Source organism: Martes martes (genome assembly GCF_963455335.1).
Source record: "Martes martes genome assembly, chromosome: 11".
Classification (NCBI taxonomy): domain Eukaryota; kingdom Metazoa; phylum Chordata; class Mammalia; order Carnivora; family Mustelidae; genus Martes; species Martes martes.
Window position 1 is genome coordinate 50,455,533 of NC_137899.1, and position 20,041 is coordinate 50,475,573.

Sequence of the window (20,041 nt, forward strand, 5' to 3'; positions counted from 1 at the left end):
TTTTTACCAATGACAGAAACTGTTTTTTTACTTCTGTTCAACAAAATAAAAACTAGAAACAATAACCAATTTAGTAGCAGCCAGCTAGAAAATTGGTTGATTTAAGGTTTGGTCAGGAAATCAATCTAGATGTCATTGTGAATCTAGAACACCAGGTCAGACCAGAAAGTGGGAAAGTTATCAAAATATTAGCATAATGAGAAAAGGACTAAAGCTAATTTGAAGAGGCTTCTAATGAATGGCCAAAATTGGACCATTTGAGCACTAGTAAAAGTGTAACTGCTATGGATTGAATCACATCAAATATATTTTAAAATCATGACTCTATGTATAATCTTTAAGAATAAAAACCCCGGGGTGCCTGGGTGGCTCAATGGGTTAAAGCCTCTGCCTTCGGCTCAGGTCATGATCCCAGGGTTCTGGGATAGAGCCCCACATCTGGTTCTCTGCTCAGCTGGGAGCCTCCTTCCTCCTCTCTCTCTGCCTGCCTCTCTGCCTATTTGTGATCTCTGTCTGTCAAATAAATAAATAAAATTAAAAAAAAAAAGAATAAAAACCCCAATGATACCCTCCAGAGCAGAAGTCACAATTCCACTTTCTTGCATTTCACTTCATATCATTTTGCAACCTTTAATAATAATGACTCTAGGCACTGGTGTCTGCATACACCAAAGAAATACAAAAGACCAAACTTATGTACTTTCTTGGGAGAAGTATGCAACACCACCTTTGAAAAAAAAATTATTTTTTGCCAAAGAAAAACTTTAATCCAAATCCAAACAAACCTCTAGACATTACTATAATTTCCAGAATATACAGGTGACAGACAGACATGTTAAGTGACGCCATATGGTTGCAATCAATAAAGCCCATAATGTGGGCATTTCTAAAAGACAATCTACTCTATTAAAAAAAAAAAAAAAGAAAGAAAGAAAGAAATAGAGATAAAAGCTATAGATTAAAAGAAATTTAAGAGACATACAAATCAATGGTTATTTGTGGACAAATTTATTTATTTATTTATTTATTTATTTATTTATTTATTTATTTATTTTTGAGAGCTCACAAGCATGGGGAGAAGCAGAAGTAGAAGCAGAGAGCCTGATATAGGGCTTGATCTCAGGACTCTGAGATCATGTTTTAAGTCAAAGGCAGGTACTTAGCCAACAGAGCCATCCAGGTGACACAGTTTGTGGACAATTTTGAAAGAGAATGAAAGGTACATTGAAAGATACAATTATTCCAAAAAATGGGAAACAAAAAGGATAAAATATATAGCACAATTGGAAAAAAGTGAACAACTGCTGGACATTTGAAGATATTAAGGCATAAGTATAGATATTTTAGAGTGTAATTATGATTACAGTTTAAAAGATAAAATCTTTTTTGTATATATATATACTGAGATATTTACAGATGAAAAGATAGGATAGCTGAAATTTTCATCAGCATAATTGGGGGGTGGTAAATGAGTAGAGAGAAAACAAGATTGGTCATGTGTTGGTAATTGTTGAAGCTACGTAATAAGTACATGAGAATTCATAATAATGGTCTCTCTTTTTAAGTATGTAATTGAAAATTTCCATCATAAGTGACACCTGGTGGTTCAGTAGGTTGGGCATCCAACTCTTGATTTGGACTCAAACCATGATCTTAGGGTTATCAGGTCAAGCCCCATGTTAGACTCCATGCTCATCCTTGAGCTTCTTGGTCTCTCCCCCTGGTCACCTCACCCCGAGATCACATGTGTTCTCTCTAAAAAAAATAAATCTTTAAACAAAACAAAACAAAACAAACAAAGGGTGACAGAGGGAGGGAGTAGCAAAGGAAAAGAAAAAAATATAGAAAGGAAGCCTAGCAGAAGCTCAGAAACTATTTCTGAAGCTATGAACAAAATGTGTAGACTATTATCTCTTTTCTGGGCTCGTTTCTTCTAAAATTAAGTCAACATTTAGTATGTTTTATCAGATTATACAACAGGGCACCTAGGGTTATATTATAGAATGATCAACATAAAAATCTAAACAAAGTAGTCATTGACTACTTTCCCTATTGGAATTTGAAAATTTGTTAGGCTGGTTTATATTGGATAGAATTGTAATTAATTCAGGAGATTAAACTCATTCCTTGTTTAGCATATGTTCTTAGGCTGCTGGTTTTGGCTAGTCAGCTCCATTTGTCGGTCACTGATTTGAAAACTATTCAGATGTTTCTGATCAACTTTGGTCTCTGTCATATAGAATATCTGATAAACTCAAGTTCTAAGGACTAGTTTTCATATCAAACAGATTGGGTTTCCAATTACTTAACTAAGGAATTATAGTTTGGTTTGGCTAATGATTTCTAATAGAAAAGACTCAGACTTAAATACAGTATTGCGTCACATGTACAGGAGGCTAGGATGGCCATAGTAGTGGGTATTTTCTTTTCTAACTTAGGAACAAATTTATGTTTGTGGCAGACAACTTCTAAAAGAAATCCACAAAGAATTCCCCCACCTCTCAATATTCACAATCTCACAGAATCCCCTCCTCTTGAGTTTGGGTTGGATATAATGACTTGCTTTGAATGAAGACACTAGGACACAAGTGATGGGGTGTTACTTGTAAGATCCAGTTAGGAAAAGACCATGCCTTCAATCCTGAATAACATGCTGCGAGGCAGCTCTGTGGGTAAGGCCACACGGCAAGGGATTGAGGTCTGCCAACAACTACTTGCATAAGCTTAGGAGCAGATCCACTTGGACATGGATGGTTCAGGTGAGACTATAGCCTCAGCCTGCAGAGGACAGCTCGATGACAATCAAATTAAAGACCCTGAACCAAGGCCAACTGGCTGTGCTGTGCCTAGACTTATGTCTCACAAAACGTGTTTTGGAATTTTATTTGCTTCACAGGTGAAATGGAGAATGGGTGAAAGATTACACCAGATTTAAGGGACTAGGCAAAATATACACACGACAGAGGCTGAAACCTTAGCAGATGGAGGACAACTGCTTTGAACCAAGAATTTGTGAAATATTAACTATCTCTAACATGGAAGTTTAAGGGTCTAAGGAACTTCTAATTGAATTTACAGATCTGAAAAACAGGCTGGTGAATAATTAAACACAGGGCTAGAGAATGATTTTATCTCTAGTAAGCAGACAATATATGAAGCCATCATCATGGTTTTACAGAGAAAACCACTCACCTATGTAGGAAAACCTAAAATTTATGAACAGGATCCTATGAACAAAACTAAGAGGAAGCCACAAACAAAAAAGGAGGTTCAGGAAGACAAAATGTTATAAAAATGGGATGAGATTCCTTCTGGAAGAAAGTATTAGACAAGAGGGTCAAGTGCTGCAATACATCAAGGTAAGGACTGATAAATGTCTTGTGGACTGCCCAAAGGGTCACTGAGGATCATGCTGAGAATAATTCCTATGGAAGGTGGGACTGGAAATCAGGCTACAGTGAAATAAGGAATGAGAAGTTAAATTATTCTAATCAAGGATGGCTTCAGGGTAACCTGAGTTAAGAGGATTTTTTGTTTTGTTTAATTTCAGTTAATGGAAGGAACTTGAATATGCTGGGATATTGATGGCAATGGGGTAAGTGGAGGGAGGGGAACCAGAGCTCTGAAGAGGAAACAGTCTTAGTAAGAGCATGGCTACTGATGTAGGACTCTTCAGAGATTTAGAGTCAAGAGGACAGGGATGTTGCCATGTGGGAGTGCATAATTATGCTCTGAAGTTGGAGACAAGACCGTGTCTAACAATAGCAGTGAAGATAGTGGGATTGGACCAGCATTCCTGAACAGAAAGGGGAATTTTGCCCCATCCAGGCCACATTTACTAATAGCTGGAGATGTTTTACTTGCTACAATGAGGGGCATCTGGTGAGTATAGGCCAAGGATGCTGCTAAACGGTGTGCAAGGCAGAGGACAGGGTCTCACAACAAAGAATTATCTAACTCAAAATACCAACAGTGAGGTTAAGAAAACCTGGGTTTAGCATTTGAGCAAAGTTCAGGAGGTTTAAAATATTCATGGAGGAAATGGGCAGTTGAATATGCAATCATAGTATACTTGCTTTAAAATATTCTGTGCCCCCTGGAGAATGGGGACCAGTATTTTTTAATGGAAACAATCTGCTCTGCTTTTAATTTTCTCTAGCAGTATGACGTTTAAGTCAAGGCTTAGAGAAGTTAAAAGTTAGACTAATAGATGACGTTTTAACCAAAGGGGTACATCTGAAGGACACGGGAATTGAGGATATTGGTAGAAGATCCATGATCCACTGAAGTGCTAGAATATGACAACTAAACTAGGCAAGGAAGGGTATAAAACAAAATGTAGCCAAAAGAAAGGGAGAAGATGGGGAACCCAAGTTTCCTTTAAAATTCAAATGTGAGCAGATGCAAGTTAGCAAAAGATATGGAATGACAAAACATTCTAGTAAGAAGTTAAGAAATAGCCTTAGTATTGACTTGGTCAGCACAGTTAAGATGATGGCAATATGCAGACTGGACCCAATGGGTAGGAAGATGAAGATCACTGGAAATGAAAAAGGTAAGGACAGAAAAAGGAAAAAGAGGTCAAAGTGATGAATAAATCACACCAGGCCAGGCATGCACTACTGTGTGTACCCCTAAATATACACAGTATTTAGTATTAAATTAGTGTTTCATCTCTAAACAGATACAGAAAAAGAAGCAAAAGAAAGTGAGTATGATAATAATTGTAACCAAAAGGACTTCTTGCAGGGTCCAATACCACAAAGATCAATAAAGGAATTAGTCACACAGAATACAACAGTTGGGTACTCAACAAGAGTACAAAAACCCAACACTCTAAACTTCGGATTGATTGATAGCCAGAGTTCCAGTAATATTTTGTCAGGGTCCCATCTCAGTGACTTCAGCATTGACTGGATAAAGAATAAAAGAGATTACCCAAAGGTAAAAGATTATTTTTGAGGCAAAAAGGGTGCTTCAGTGGGTCAGGCAGTGGAAAGTTACCCACAGTAAAATATTCTGCAAGATGCAGCTGTGCAACTAGGGAATGGAATTTAAGAATAGATTCTTAACAGATGAACTTGAGGCAGAAAGCAGAGAGTACAAGATGCTAAAATTTCCAAGGATGAAGAGAAAATGTCCAAAAAGTCAATGGATAGAAGCAATAAAGAAGAGTAGATTGTAGTATAACATTTGTACCTAGGAGTCACTGGATATGGTGATCATTTTCTTTCAGCTTTGGGTTGTTGCTCCAAGTGCTACTGGTAGAATTTGGCAACAAGTGCCATTAAAACCACCTGGAGGACCTTGTTAAAAATTTGGATTCTATCTTTTCTCAGCCTTTTGTGCTAATATCAAGTGTAAAAATTTGTATTCTAGAACTAATCCCAAACTACTGTTCACTAAGTTTTTATATATTCCAGGGATCTATGTGCTTTACAGTTCGTATATCTAAATCAGGACTACAGTTTGGAAACTAATAGGATTCATTACTTAAAACACATCTGTCTCATCATCAAAAGTTTAATTATTAGTTTCATCTTCACCAGAAATTTACGACAAGCCAGATGCTTTCTGAAGTACTTGAAATTTTATTCAAATTTAAACTTTAAATTCAAACTTTATAGTTATTTGGAAATTAGGCAGTAAAAAAGCTGCCATCTGAGCACACAGTACTAACAGCGCCTGTTCCCTTTCTAACTGCACTATCATGACAAAATTAACTAAAATGAACTTTTTCCTTTGGCTTTTAAGTAGAATTTGTGTACACTGTTGGAAGGTTGTCACTTGTTCATCATAAGCCCTGATAGATGGTTACACATTTTAAGAGGAACAGGGAAATGACTTAAATAAAATCATTTTGTCCAATAAAACATTTCAAGACAAAAAGTTGTCAATGAAGTAAATAGTCCAAACCGTTAGTGGTAAAAGTTACAAATAATTCCTATGGACCTCCTCACACTTATTACTATTTCTTCAATTTCCTTAGCCCGATTAGGTATGAATTCAACTAAGAAGTTCATCAGCTCAAAAATGGGGAATAAAGGGAACTCAACTTTTTTTTTTTTTTTAAAGATTTTATTTATTTATTTGACAGAGATCACAAGTAGGCAGAGAGGCAGGCAGAGAGAGAGGAAGGGAATCAGGCTCCCCGCTGAGCAGAGAGCCTGATGCGGGGGCTCGATCCCAGGACCCTGGGATCATGACCTGAGCCGAAGGCAGAGGCTTCAATCCACTGAGCCACCCAGGCGCCCCGAACTCAACTTTTTGATGTCATGAAACTCAACCTTTGAATACTTACATTTAATTCATTTTTTAGTATTTCTTCAAGATGATGGCCTACATGATTCTCATCTTCTTTTGTGTCCATAATTACGCAAATGTGTTGTGAAATTCTTTCTGAGATTTAAAAAAAAAACATACATTAAGTTTCAAACAGAAAATGGAACAAAGTGCTAATGTACTAAAATCGAGGCTTAACTGGTATTTGTAACTGTCTAACTACGAAGGTTTTACCTTCAGGCCAGTGAAATCACTTGGAGTTCACACTGCTAAGTCCTTGACCCATTACCACCCATCAATAAATGTATGTATTCAACTTTGTGTAGGTAGCTAACCAGAAAGTTGTATGAGCGACAGAAATAAGCCATCTTAGTATGCATTTGGAAAGGACTAACTGGAAGTGATGGCTATTTGGCTTGACAATTCAATCCTCCTACATTTATTGGAGTCTCCTAGGAATACAATAAAAACCCATCTTCCATGCAGATCCCCTCGCCTGGCTAGACAATAGCTGCTGTGTTCAGCTCACTGTGCCACCTAGCGCCCTGGGTGAGTACCACAATTTCCTTAGCATTCCTCTCAATTTGGTAAATACAATTAAGTTCCTGCCCCTTTAAGTGTTACCACAAATGAAAAGAGCTAAACCAATTTTCTTCAAATTTGTTAGACCTCTTTGACATGATCTGATTCAAAAACATATGACCTAATAATATTCACCTTTGTTAACCCTGCATGCACGCTCTCAAAAGATAACGCAGTCTTCATCTATAGTAGACAGATCTAAAATGCTAAGAAATTGCTATATTGCTGACAATTAAGAAGATGCTGCATGGGGGCACATGGGTGGCTCAGTGGGTTAAAGCCTCTGCCTTCGGCTCAGGTCATGATCTCAGGGTCCTGGGATCGAGCCCCGCATCGGGCTCTCTGCTCAGCAGGGAGCCTGCTCCCCACCACCCCCCCCGCCTCTTTGCCTACTTGTGATCCCTCTCTCTCTGTCAAATAAATAAATAAAATTAAATTAAATTAAAAAAGCAAGTCGTATCTATAAGAAGATGCTGCATGGTATTAAATGAAGAATAAAGAAAAAAGGCTGAATTTTAAATAAGAAACCCATCTGATTAACATTTAACCCAGCCGCTTCTTACATGGACAGGTCTATATAATTTGGTGTATATAAACATTGATATAGTGATAGTTTATCATTTCTCTAACAAAGCTGGGGACAATAGACCTTTTAAAATATTAACAATCTCACCAATTAATAGTACTCCTACTATTATTTCTTCCCACTTATCAAGAATATTTTATGGTGCTGGAGCTAGCTATATGTTCGATCAATACCAATCTTCATGATGACCCTTTATTTCCTGAAGCCATGTAAGAGATTCCAGGAACCTGACTTCACAGAAAGGAATTTTTTTCACGATCACTCTTGCCAAGGCTTTATCAATTCTATTAACATTTTCAAAGGAAAGCTTTGTTGATTCTCTTATATGTTTATTTTCTAGTTCTTGAATTTCTACTATCCATTATTTTCTTCCTTCTACTATCTTTGGATTTAGTTTGCTGTTTTCTTGAAAAAGATGCTTAAATTGTTTACTTCCAGCTTTTTCTTTATTATCCAATTACATATAAAGCCTTAAATTTTCCTCTAATTCACAGCCTCAGCTTTATTTCACATATTGTGATATTTTCATTCAGTTTAAATTATTTCTTTTTCCATTTAAAAGATTTCATTCACATTTCCTCTCATTTAACATTTTGTAATTTCTCACTTGTTATTTCTCATGAAGTTTCATGAATTACATAGCATATTTTTATTTTTGTGTTTGTTGTACAACAAATTACCATAAATTTAGCAAACACCCTCTAACAATTCTGTCGGCCAAACAAGAAAGAGAAAACGTATAGACATGATAAAGCAAAGGGGACAATCTGTAAACAGTGGGTGAACTGGTCTATCCAGGTGAAAGACAAATACAAGTTAAGTGTACTATTCTTTCATCTTTTGTTTCAAAGTATACTAAAATAAAAAATATTCTACCCTCAAAAAAAATAAAGCATAAAAAAAGAATGTATATGTATATGTGTTTGTATGTATGTGTGTATGTGTGTCTGTGTGTATACACACACACACACACGCACATGCGTATAGGAGACCTTAAAACTCATCTTTTAAAAAAAATATATATATATATTTTTAAGATTTTATTTATTTGACAGAGATCACAAATAGGCAGAGAGAGAGAGGAAGGGAAGCAGGCTCCCTGCTGAGCAGAGAGCCCGATGCGGGGCTTGATCCCAGGACCCTGAGATCATGACCTGAGCCGAAGGCAGAGGCTTTAACCCACTGAGCCACCCAGGCGTCCCTCTTTTAAAAAATATTTTAACTACTGGATGTGGTGGGTGTATTAATCTTACTGTGGTAATCACTTCACAATACATACTTATTTCAAATCATCCCATTAGATGATGTTATGTGTCAATTATATCTCAATGAAACTGGATAAAAAATAAATTCACCACTCTCTTCAGGGAAGATCAACTGAAAAAAACCTCAAAACCTAGATTTAAAGCAATGTAAAAATAAGTAAGGTAAATCTCTTATCGTGGTGATTTCTACACTGTCTGCCGATGTCTTGTAATTCCCAGTTATTTGTACTCCACAGTAGTCTGTGCCCAACTTGCCATTTTCTTTACAGTGTCCCCTGTCCCTACTGAGATGTCCTTTCCTCTAGTAATATAAAATCCTCGACCTATCCAGTGCCATTCACATTCTACACTAGGTTGAATCTTCACCAGTTCCCAAATTCAATGGTTCTCAACACTGGTTGCCCATCAGGATCAACTGCTGAGTTGTGAGAAAGAAGTTTTGTTAGTCAATTGTCTTTGAGATTTCCAGTGTCAAACTTTTAAAAAAACCCAAATCCACCCAAATCCACCTACTCTGACCTGCATGGCTCACTGGAGTTCAAAATTTAACCATTTCTTGCCCAATGTTATAAAGGCAATATAAGAAAAAACATGCAACATTCATCACTTACAGATACAAGGCAATTCTTCAGCATTCAATAATATTTGTTAAATTATTAAGCCACATGCAATTTTTAAAATGCTATAGGAATCCAATTCAATATCCCAAAAATTCTGTAAATAGCATATTCATATTTTAACAATATTTTGATGTATGAATAATTACATTCATATATTCATAGAAAAATTAATTTCTACGTAGAGCCGAATTTTCTACACAGAATTTATAAATATAAAAGAAATGAAAGAAACATGGAATAAAGGACCCAACATTATGAGATTTTGATGAGATCTAGATGAGTTAATACACCTAAAGTTACATAGAGTGACTACTACAAGTGAATCCCTAATAAGTGTTCACATAATAAATGTTGTTACGATCACATGGATTCAACAAAAATTACAAATTAAAATTCTTTCTGTCAACTGAAGATATGACCCATCTCTCACTTCAAATGTTCCCTGTGGTCTTAATTATCTCAGTGTTTGTTTAAAGAAAAAGAGATGGGGGGCTCCTGGGTGGCTCAGTTCCTTAAGCATTGGACTCTTCCTTTCAGCTCAGGTCATGAGTTCAGTGTCCTGGTATCCAGCCCCAAGTCCCCCGGCTCCCTGCTCAGTGGGGAGTCTGCTTCTCCCTCTTCCCCTGCTCCTCTCCCATGTTCACACTCATGCACACAAGTGTGCGCTCTCTCTTTCAAACAGTAAAATCGTTTTTAAAAAAACACATTTGTAGAATTTAAGAAACAACTCAGAGGATCATAGGGGGAGAGAGGAAAAAATAAAACAAGGTGAAATCAAAGAGGGAGACAAACCATAAGAAACTCTTAATCATAGGAAAGAAACTGAGGGTTGCTAGAGGGGAGGGGGCTGGAGTAACTGGGTAGAGGGCAGGTGATATAATGAGCACTGGGTATTATATAAGACTGATGAATCACTTATCTCTACCTCTGAAACTAATAATATATTTTATGGTAATTGAATTTAAATAAATTTTAAAAATCCATCTCAATTTTGCCCCACTAATACCTCTCAAGTTTTAATATTTACCCTAAATGCAGTATTTATATATAACAATGAAATACACAACTTGAGTAACAGTCTTATGTTTTCATCCCTGAACTTAAAACTAAAATGGATACCTTCTGATCATTCATATATGAGTTTACCCATTAGATCTAGGGTGAAGCATCTCATGTGATGTCTACTAATAATCCCACAAATATACACAGACAACCCTAATTGGGAATGTTAATGTACTTAAGATCTTCACCAACAATAGATAACAGCAGTGACTATACTTGTGCAAAGCAAGTGGAGACCCAAAATTGGAAAGAATGTAGCTAGAGAAGCAGGGCTCAAATAAATTCAAACTCCTCAATTCCACACTTACTCTAATATCCCCCAACTGAGAGAGGAAAAAATATATAGTATTTCAAATTCATTTTTTCATGAAGCACAAGAAGCACAAAACTTTCCAAATATGATTAATATTTATTATTTCTCAAAGCAAAGAATTTAACAACTTCCTTGAGGTTAATAATGAAATCAACAAAAACAGGAGTCTTTAGAAATGTTATTCTGTTTTTCTAACTATTAGTAAACCACTTCTTAGAAATTGTTCCAGGTTAAAATAAACACAAAAATAGCATGGTGGAGGACCATAAAATCATTTTGCTTCCCAGAATCATAAAAACTCTATTATAAGAATCCAATCTTTGTTCTTGCCCCCCAAAAAGATACAAAGATAAATTGGAAAAATACTGGAATTAAATTCAGATCATACCTGACCTGTCAACCTTATTGCCAATATTAATGTCTTAGTTTTAGTCACTGCACTATCTCTTTTATACAGTATCTTCTTAAAATCTTCCTAAAAGGATGGTTGTGACAAATGAGGTATTTCAATACCTGAACCTGAAGGGTTATTTTCCTCCCAAAAATCTTTTTTTTAAACACATACTTACATTTATTGAAAACTATTTACATACAGTATCCAGGTATCGCACGACTCAATGTGACTTAATAGAAAATTCTAATGGAACATGACCTGTAGTCTACAGGTTAGTATTAAAAAGCTGTAAACATTAATTAATAAACCCAAATTTTTCAGTTAATATTCCATCCCCATGTGTGAAAACTTTTAAAGGGTTAAGATATACATATAATTGTCAATAGTAATTATGCTAAAAATAAGGTACACTTTGATTTTACTTTATTGACTATACTGATTAATTTTATATGTCAACTTGACTGAGCAATGGGGTGTTCAAATATTTAGTCAAACATAATGTGGGTGTTTCTGTGAGGGTATTTTTAGATGGTTTACATTTAAATTGGTAAAGTAAGCAAAGCTGATTGCCCTCCCTAATGTGGATGGGCCAATTAGTTGAAGATCTGAATAGAACAAATATTTCGCCTGCCTGGTGTAAGAGAGGAACTTCCTGCTTAATCATCTTAAAACCAAAATACTGGCTTTTCCTGGTTCTACAGCAGCCTGCCAGCCTTATAGCTTGAACTGTGACACTGGCTGTGTAGATTTTGAACTTGTCTACATAATTTACAGTCACATGAGCCAATTCATGTGTATATGTGTTGTGTGTTTGTATATCCTGTTTGTTCTATTTCGTTGGAGAACCCTGACAAATACATTGGCAAATAATCCTAAACACTTCAATAGATAACTATTTCCAAGTCTTCATCACAAAATTCCCACCTCCTTTTGTTCTATAAGAGGCAATAAATGAACATCCACGCCTTGGGCAACATACCTTACTCTTCAGCCAGATCGTACCATCTAGATATACCTTGATCTTTGGACTAATGTACACATATCCCCTACCTACAATACCATTAATGTCATTGTCTAATTCTCCAAAAAGGTCCTCCTGAAGCATCATCTGCTTTAAGAACACAGGTTAGTGTTTTAGATGTTTTTTGGTTGGGGGTGTGGGGAGCAGCAGGAGGGAAAAATGAATAGGAAGATAACAAACCAGGGAGATTTTTTTTTTTTTTGAAATTACAGTATCTCCCACATCTCCAAACCCATAATTCTGATACATAAAGATCTCTCTCTGAAACACATGTGAGCACACAGTCAGGATTCTCCTCATATCCAGGTATATGAATCACTGTGTTACTGAATCTCAGTGTTCTGAAGGAAAGACCCTTTAGTGCTGAGTTTCAGAAATAGAAATTTGCATGTATCTTGGCTCTAATTAGCCTATTAACAAAACTGATATTCATACAGTACAGAACAACAGAGTCATGAGAATCCTTATAGGCAGCAATCATTTTGGTATCAGTGCATTTATTCTGCTCATTATGTACTTATGCCATACTAAGTAGTTTTAATATTGTCTTTACTTTTTACTACATTACAATGTATAAAAGAGACTTTTATACATTTTTTCTTTTTGTCATCGTAAGAAGCAGGATTTATTCTCCCCATTTTATAGATTGAGTCTATAAAGCTAATAAGCCGCCCAAAGTCAAGAGAGCCATGTAATTGTAAATTTCTAGCTTTCAAACTCAAATCTATATGAAATTAGTATCCTAAAGGGTAATTTTTCCCTTTCACATCATTCTGCACTTTTATTTTTATTAAAATTTTTAATTTGTATTTTATCATTTATTAGTTTTCCTCTCCCACAAAATCACTAACTCCTAAACCCAGTAAACTAAAATTTACTTGTTAACTTTTAATTTTCCAATTCCCAGCACCACCACCCCCCACCCAAGGTTTTAACATAGGGCACTAACAAGAAGGTATTGAAAACAATAATTTACAGGCTCTGTGTTAGGATGATGACTAAGACATATTGTTATGGGCTGAATTTTGCTCCCTACCAAAGTCACTGTGGGATTTCTAATCCTCAGTATCCTCAGAATATAACTATATTTAGAGACAGAGACTTTAAGAGGTGAAATGAGATTAAAATGAGGACAATTAGAGTGGTTCCTAAGCCAATATAACTGGTGTATTTGTAAAAAGGCAAATACAAATTAGTAATGAAAAGTTATCCAAGTCAATCCCTACATATCACTTTTATAAAGAAATAAAGAGCAGAAAAACACTTCTAAAAATAATGAACGCATGCCAAAAAGGTATGCCTAGCAAACCATTTAAAATTGCAATCTATTCTTTTACAAGCCAAAAAACATTAAGGCAATGAAATCAAACATCAAAGAACTATGTAACTTAGAATTTCAAAAGCTTGCAAATTAAGTGGCAGCAATCAGGAAAGAATTTAAAATAAAAGACTATTTCTAAAATGAGGACTATACAGAATATGATACAGGTTAAAAAAAGATAATAATTTAAGATGAAAAGGGAAAAACAAAGAATTTTTTAAATTAAGAAAAGAAGAAATAAAGATTCAACATAAAGTGACAAATACTGAACTTGGGTAAAGATGGTCCAACATAAACATAATAGGAATCCATGAACAAGAGAATACTGAAATTTTTATTTATACATACACACTCAAGCATATCACATATAAGTATCTCCAAATATTTACCAATAAAAACCAATACAAAGACATTTTCCAGTAAAGTTACTAGACTTAAAAAAAAAAAATCATTCCTTTGGTCACCTAAACAAAAGAATAGAGATAATGAAGGTAATAAGATAATCAGAATTTATTCAATAAAAACAAAGGAAGATTATTAAGTTATTCAATGGAAAAAATTATGAGCCAAGATTTTATATTCAGCAAAATTGACTTTCAAGTATAAAGCACACAGTTATCAACTTGAATTTAGTAGATTATTTTCCTGTTAGTATTGTTTGAGGAATGTGCTAGAGCTTAAGTCCTCAGACAACTGAAGACTAGAGAGATATACATAGAATGACTGAGGGACATCGTTCTTCCATAACTATGACTAAATAAGGTCTAAAACTGAATACAGTATATAATTGGCTGTAAATCTGAAAATATACAGTATAAACAAGAAAATGCAATAGGAGTGAATGGAATATGTAAAAAAAATTATGTAAATCTTTTCAAAAATAGTCTTGGTTGATGGTATCTATACTTTGAGACCTAGAGGGTACACTGTTGCAAAAAATATCTGAATGATTATCCTGGGGTGGAAGTAAAATACAATATTGAACTGGAAGTATCAGTACAAATTTACGAAGCATTTCATCTTTACATAAACACATGTACACAAAAAAATACTTGGTTTGGAGGATGACAGAATGAACTCATTCATCTGAATACTGAGAACGGAAAATGAATATTTATCTTTCTATGTAAGATGTACCCTCTGTAGGTAAACTGTAGATGAGAAGTGTTTGTGAAAGTACCTCCACTAATGTATGAAAACAGATTAATCATATTAAAATGTCATGATTTTGCCCACACCCACTATGTACAACAAATCTAGGCAATGAATATCAATGGCTGCTATTATCAGAAAATAAAAGATAGCTAGACATTTGGTATCTCCTAATTAAATACTCATACTACCTCTAGTCTTACTAAAGAGATGAAACTAAATCTGATTAAGCTTCTAGAGCCAGCTGTCACTTTGTAGAAAACCAAAAAAAAAAAAAAAAGCATAATTGCACCATGCAAGAATATACTCCTCAAAATTCAAAATAGGACAAAATCTACAGGTCAAATAGGTTGGGTTCAGCAAGAGACAAAGCACAAGCAAAATAAAAGGAATAAAAGGATGGGGGACCCGTAGAGTAAGTGAGACTTACCAGGTCTTTTAAACACACACACACACACACACACACCCCAAAACCATAGTGTCTAGAAATGTAAATCTGAGTAATAAAGCTCGGAAGAAGTAAGAAAATTGCTGTAAAATCTTGATAGCTACTACTTTTGAGGAGGGAACAGGTTTTAACTGGATAAAATTAAAAGAAAAGGCCTCTGGTATGAGTGGCAAAGTTTAATTCGTGATCTGTGTGATATTACACAGATAAGCACATTACTCTTTAAGCTACAGATCTGGCTTGGATTTCTGTTATCTGTGTTTTGACAGCAAAACATTTTAAAAAACAGAAGTAGAAAAATATTTATGTAAACACACCAGTCCTTTCGTCTATAGTTTTATTCATTCAGGAAGTATCTTTCTATAAGATCAAGGGACAAGATAAAAGTCTTCAGTATATCACATAAGGATACCTAACAAACTGTTAAAACAATGGGTAAACTTTTAAACATTTAAATTAAGAGGAAAGCTATGGGTGCTTAGCTGGCTCAGTCAGTAGAGCATGTGACCTTTGATGCAGGGTGTTGTGTTCAAGTCCCCTGGTGGGTGTGATGTCTACTTAAAATAATAATAATAATAATAATTTTAAAAAAATAGTAAATTAAGTAAAAAGCTAAAAGTATCAATAACAAGAACATTATTTTTATTCACAGGGTGCTAAGCATTACAAATTCAACTTACCACAGAGTCCTTTAAATTCTAGTTCATAAAAGCGCTGTTACTAATAAATAAAAGATATTAGAACCCTTTCAGTAAGAAAAATTGAGCCCCAAAGTAACTCAGCCAAACACTGGATGATTTCTCACTGGGTAATTCACAAATATTATGTATAATATTATAATAAACGTACATTCTAACCAAAATCTTACGATGCAGGCAGAATTATCATGTCCTCCTTACAGGTAAAGATTTAAATGATTTGCCTGGGATTATATTCAGCTAACAAACTGAAGAGTCAAGATTCAAACCAGGCAATCTGGTCTAGAATGAAAACCTCAAACATTCCACGTGCTGATAGAACCTATAAGGAAAATAAGTAATTTCCTAATTCAGGAGTTTTCCCACTTTTTTTAACTGAAGCCACACATGTCAAATGGTAGTCTCATACATTCATGGAATAAACAAGATTCTCTGCAGTTTCTAGCAAATCCTTCTCTTCCAAATGCTAAGGCCTAAGAGGTTCTAATAGAAAATGACATTATAGTAGGGGAAAATATAGTCTTTTCTTCATTGCTTTTAATTAAGTACCTGGCAAACTTCCAACACTTACTTTATTTCATTAATTAAAAGCCCCATGTTCCCACTGTGTAACATTCCTGAAATTTAAATAGCATCTTAGAAATGTTACCCTTCAGGGCCAAATGAAGATATAACTGATCTGCATTGGTATGCACTACAATTACCTCTGTGTCATTTCCCTAAGTTTAACACATTATGAATTTGTGTAACCACCACATCAGCATACCAAGCTGTTCAATCCCTCATGTCATCTCTGTATTCACCCTTGGTGCAAGGTGGGCAAACTCTGATTTTTTTTTTTTTTTTAGGAGAGTGAAAATCACTCTATTTTTAAAGATTTTATTTATTTGGCAGAAAGAGATCACAAGTAGGCAGAGAGGCAGGCAGAGAGAGAGGAGGAAGCAGGCTCCCCGTGGAGCAGAGAGCCCTATGTGGGGCTCGATCCCAGGACCCCGGGATCATGACCCGAGCCGAAGGCAGAGGCTTTAACCCACTGAGCCACCCAGGCGCCCCCAAACTCTGATTTTTGTTGTTTCTATAGTTCAGTCTCTTTCAGACTATCACACATGGAATCACTCAAAATGTAACCTTTTGAGAATATCATCCATCACTGGGTAGAATTACTCTGAGATATAGATTATTTGACATATTGACAGTTTGTATCATTTCTGAGTTGTACTCCATTATACGGATGTACCACATTTTATCAGTCATCTAAAGGAGAACATTTTGACTGCTAAATACTTTTGAAGATTATGAACAGAACTGCCATAAAACATTCATAGTTTTCTATGTGGGTGTAAGGTTTCCTTTCTCTAGGGTAAATGCACTGGAAAAGGATTCTGGCTCATATGGTAAATATACATTTTTCTCTTTAAGAACTCTCAAACAGCATTCCAGTTTGGCTGTACCATTTTACCTTACCACCAGCAATGCATGACATTGGAGCACTATTCTTTTTCCCCGCAACCTCTGGCTTCTGTAGCTCAGATTGAAAATTTTCCAATGATCTATCTTACCTTCACTGGAACTTTCTCTGATATCTTTATTCTGTTATTAAGCCATTTGGTAAGTTTTTCACTTTGGTTGATGTATTTTTTTCACTTCTAGAATTTCCATTTGGCTTTTCTTTAGATTTTTTATGCCTTTCTTTCAAGAGCATTTCCCCTTATTTGGACCATCTTTATAATCAGGACTTTAAAGTATTTGTCAGGTAATTCCCAACATTGGTGTCATCTCAACATGAGCATCTAAATGGTTCTTTCCCAATTTAAGTTTCTATTTTCATAGTTCTTTATATTCCCACTCATCTTGGATTATATCCTGGATATCTAGGTAATATCCTCTTGCACAAGTCTCTCCTATACACTCCATCTCTCTAGTGTACTCCTTTTCAGCACTTCTACCAGAGAGCTGGGACTTTATCACACTTTGCACACTTCCCACGACTATACCCACAAGCAAAGTTAAGCAAAAGAAAGACAGCAAGAACAGCAACAGTGTTCACCCCACCTCTTCAAGCCACAGCAATCCTGATGCTAGAACAATGTCATTTCTCTCAGAATTTTATAAATCTCTGGGCATCCATTGTTGCCACTGTCAGTGCCACTGCAGCCACAGGTTTGCTTGGGGAGATAATCATTAGAGGAGGGAGGGGAAAAAAAAAGGGTAATCTTCACTACTGGAACATTAGGAGATCCCTTCTTGCCTGTGTAGCCAGAGTCAGGGGGCTTCTCTTGGAGCTCTGCCTACTCCAATGCTCACTTAGCAGCTTTGGGCCACACGGGATCCAAGTCAGGATATAGCAGAGGAACAAAATGATAATATTCACTGAACATTACATAGTACTGGAAAGTTGGGTATTATTCACTATTCTACCTGCTACTACTTTATTTATAACCTCAAATAACTAAATACCTGTTCTATTTACTCTGTTCAGGTTTTACAGCTTCATTCAGTGGAAGAATAAGGGTATTCTTGTTCCACTTTACCCAGAACCAGAATCCTATATCTTTTTACACAAGAACAATTATAATAAAATTCTATGCCTTAATATAGAACTCAATTGATTTTTTATGAAAGTTTCTAAACTTTTAGAGGCACCTGGATGGTGCACTTGTTTAGTCTATCTCAGTTTCAGCTCAGGTCATGATCCCAGGGTCGTGTGATCGAGCCCCACATTGGGCTATGCACTCGGAAAGAGTCTGCTAAAGTTACTCTCTCCCTCTGCCCCTCCCCACCATGCACACGCTCTCTTTAAAATGAAAAAAATAAAGCTTCTAAGTGAACATAAAACTTTCTACCCTAGTTTTATTGATAGCATTTATCTTTACCCCTTAGTATAAAAATATCGCTTGCAATCACTTGTACCTCAGAGTCACTGAAACATGGTAGAAACGAAGTGCTCATTACATGCCTACCCAGTCACAAAAGATCACACTACTGTCAATGGCTGTTTATCTAATAGAACAGAACAATATTATCCATGTTACACCACAACAGTAGAGATCATGTAAACATTTCAAAATCAAACCCACAGGGGCACCTGGTGGCTCAGTGGGTTAAGACGCTGCCTTCGGTTCAGGTCATGATCTCAGGGTCCTGGGACTGAGCCCCGCATCAGGCTCTTTGCTCATCAGGGAGCCTGCTTCTCTCTCTCTCTGCCTGCCTCTCTGCCTACTTGTGATCTTTTTCTGTCAAATAAATAAATAAAATCTTAAAAAAAAAATCAAACCCACAGTCTCATTTGCATATTTATTAACAACTTAAGAATATTCTCCAACAGAACCCTAATTCAGATGCTTCAAGACATAGAATTTTATTTAAAAGTCAGCTGCCTCAGTGGTTCACAATGTACTGGAGAGACAACATTCCCAAATCTCAAAACCAATTAAGCATTTACTGAAACACATGAAGATATATAAAATAGGGGACAACTTCTCACAAGGTCAGTTGTCATTTTGTGCTAGACTTTCCAATGGTACAACTACGTACTACTGGTTCCAAATTAAAGTGAGAAAAGACATGGAAGTTCTTCCTTCCAACAGAAAATGGTCCTCTACCTCTGTTAATTTCTTTGCTCTTCACAGAGTTGATAGTGGCAGAGAGGCAGAAATATTATCAGTACTCCAACCATCTACCCTGGAGAGTGCAGGAAAGGACTCCTAGCATGATAGCCAGAATGTCCATGTTTTCAAGAGATCACCAGCTTCATCTGACAAGCTCCTGAAATTCTCTCAAGCTTCACTGAAGTCATAAGTACAATGGAATTTCTTCAGGACTTTTAATCTCCTGGTTTAATATGTTTTGTAATCTAAAACTTAACCATCTTTGGTTAGGATACATGATTTAGCAAAATATTTTCACGTACAACATGTTGTCAAAAAATGTTTAATTCTAGTGTTATTCTAAAGTCTTCTATATGAAACAGGAGCTATCATGTAGAAATTTTTAAGTTTATAAATGAGTCTAAAAACTAGTATATAATATACTCATGGGTCTGTGGTCTGGCAAAATATATTCATTTACAATATGTCAAAAATATTTAATTCCAGTATTATTCTAAAGTTCTTTATAGGAAGTAGGAGATACCATATAAAGGTTTTTAAGTTTATGAATAAGGTCAAACTAATAATGTGGGATGCCTGGGTGGCTCAGTCACTTAAGTGTCTGCTTTCAGCTCACGTCCTGGGATCGAGTCCCACATAGGGCTCCCTGCTCAGTGCGGAGCCTGCTTCTCCCTCTCCCTCCATCCCTC

At 35.8% G+C, this 20,041-nt stretch overlaps 1 protein-coding gene across 1 annotated transcript in view; it reads right to left on the reverse strand.

Annotated features, from left to right (window-relative positions):
* Nucleotides 1-20,041, reverse strand: part of CRPPA (CDP-L-ribitol pyrophosphorylase A) — a 291,364-nt gene that overhangs the window by 154,573 nt on the left and 116,750 nt on the right. Inside the window, exon 6 of the mRNA XM_080819133.1 lies at nt 6,302-6,399. Coding sequence (XP_080675259.1) covers nt 6,302-6,399 — 98 coding nt within the window. The remainder of the gene's footprint in view (nt 1-6,301; nt 6,400-20,041) is intronic.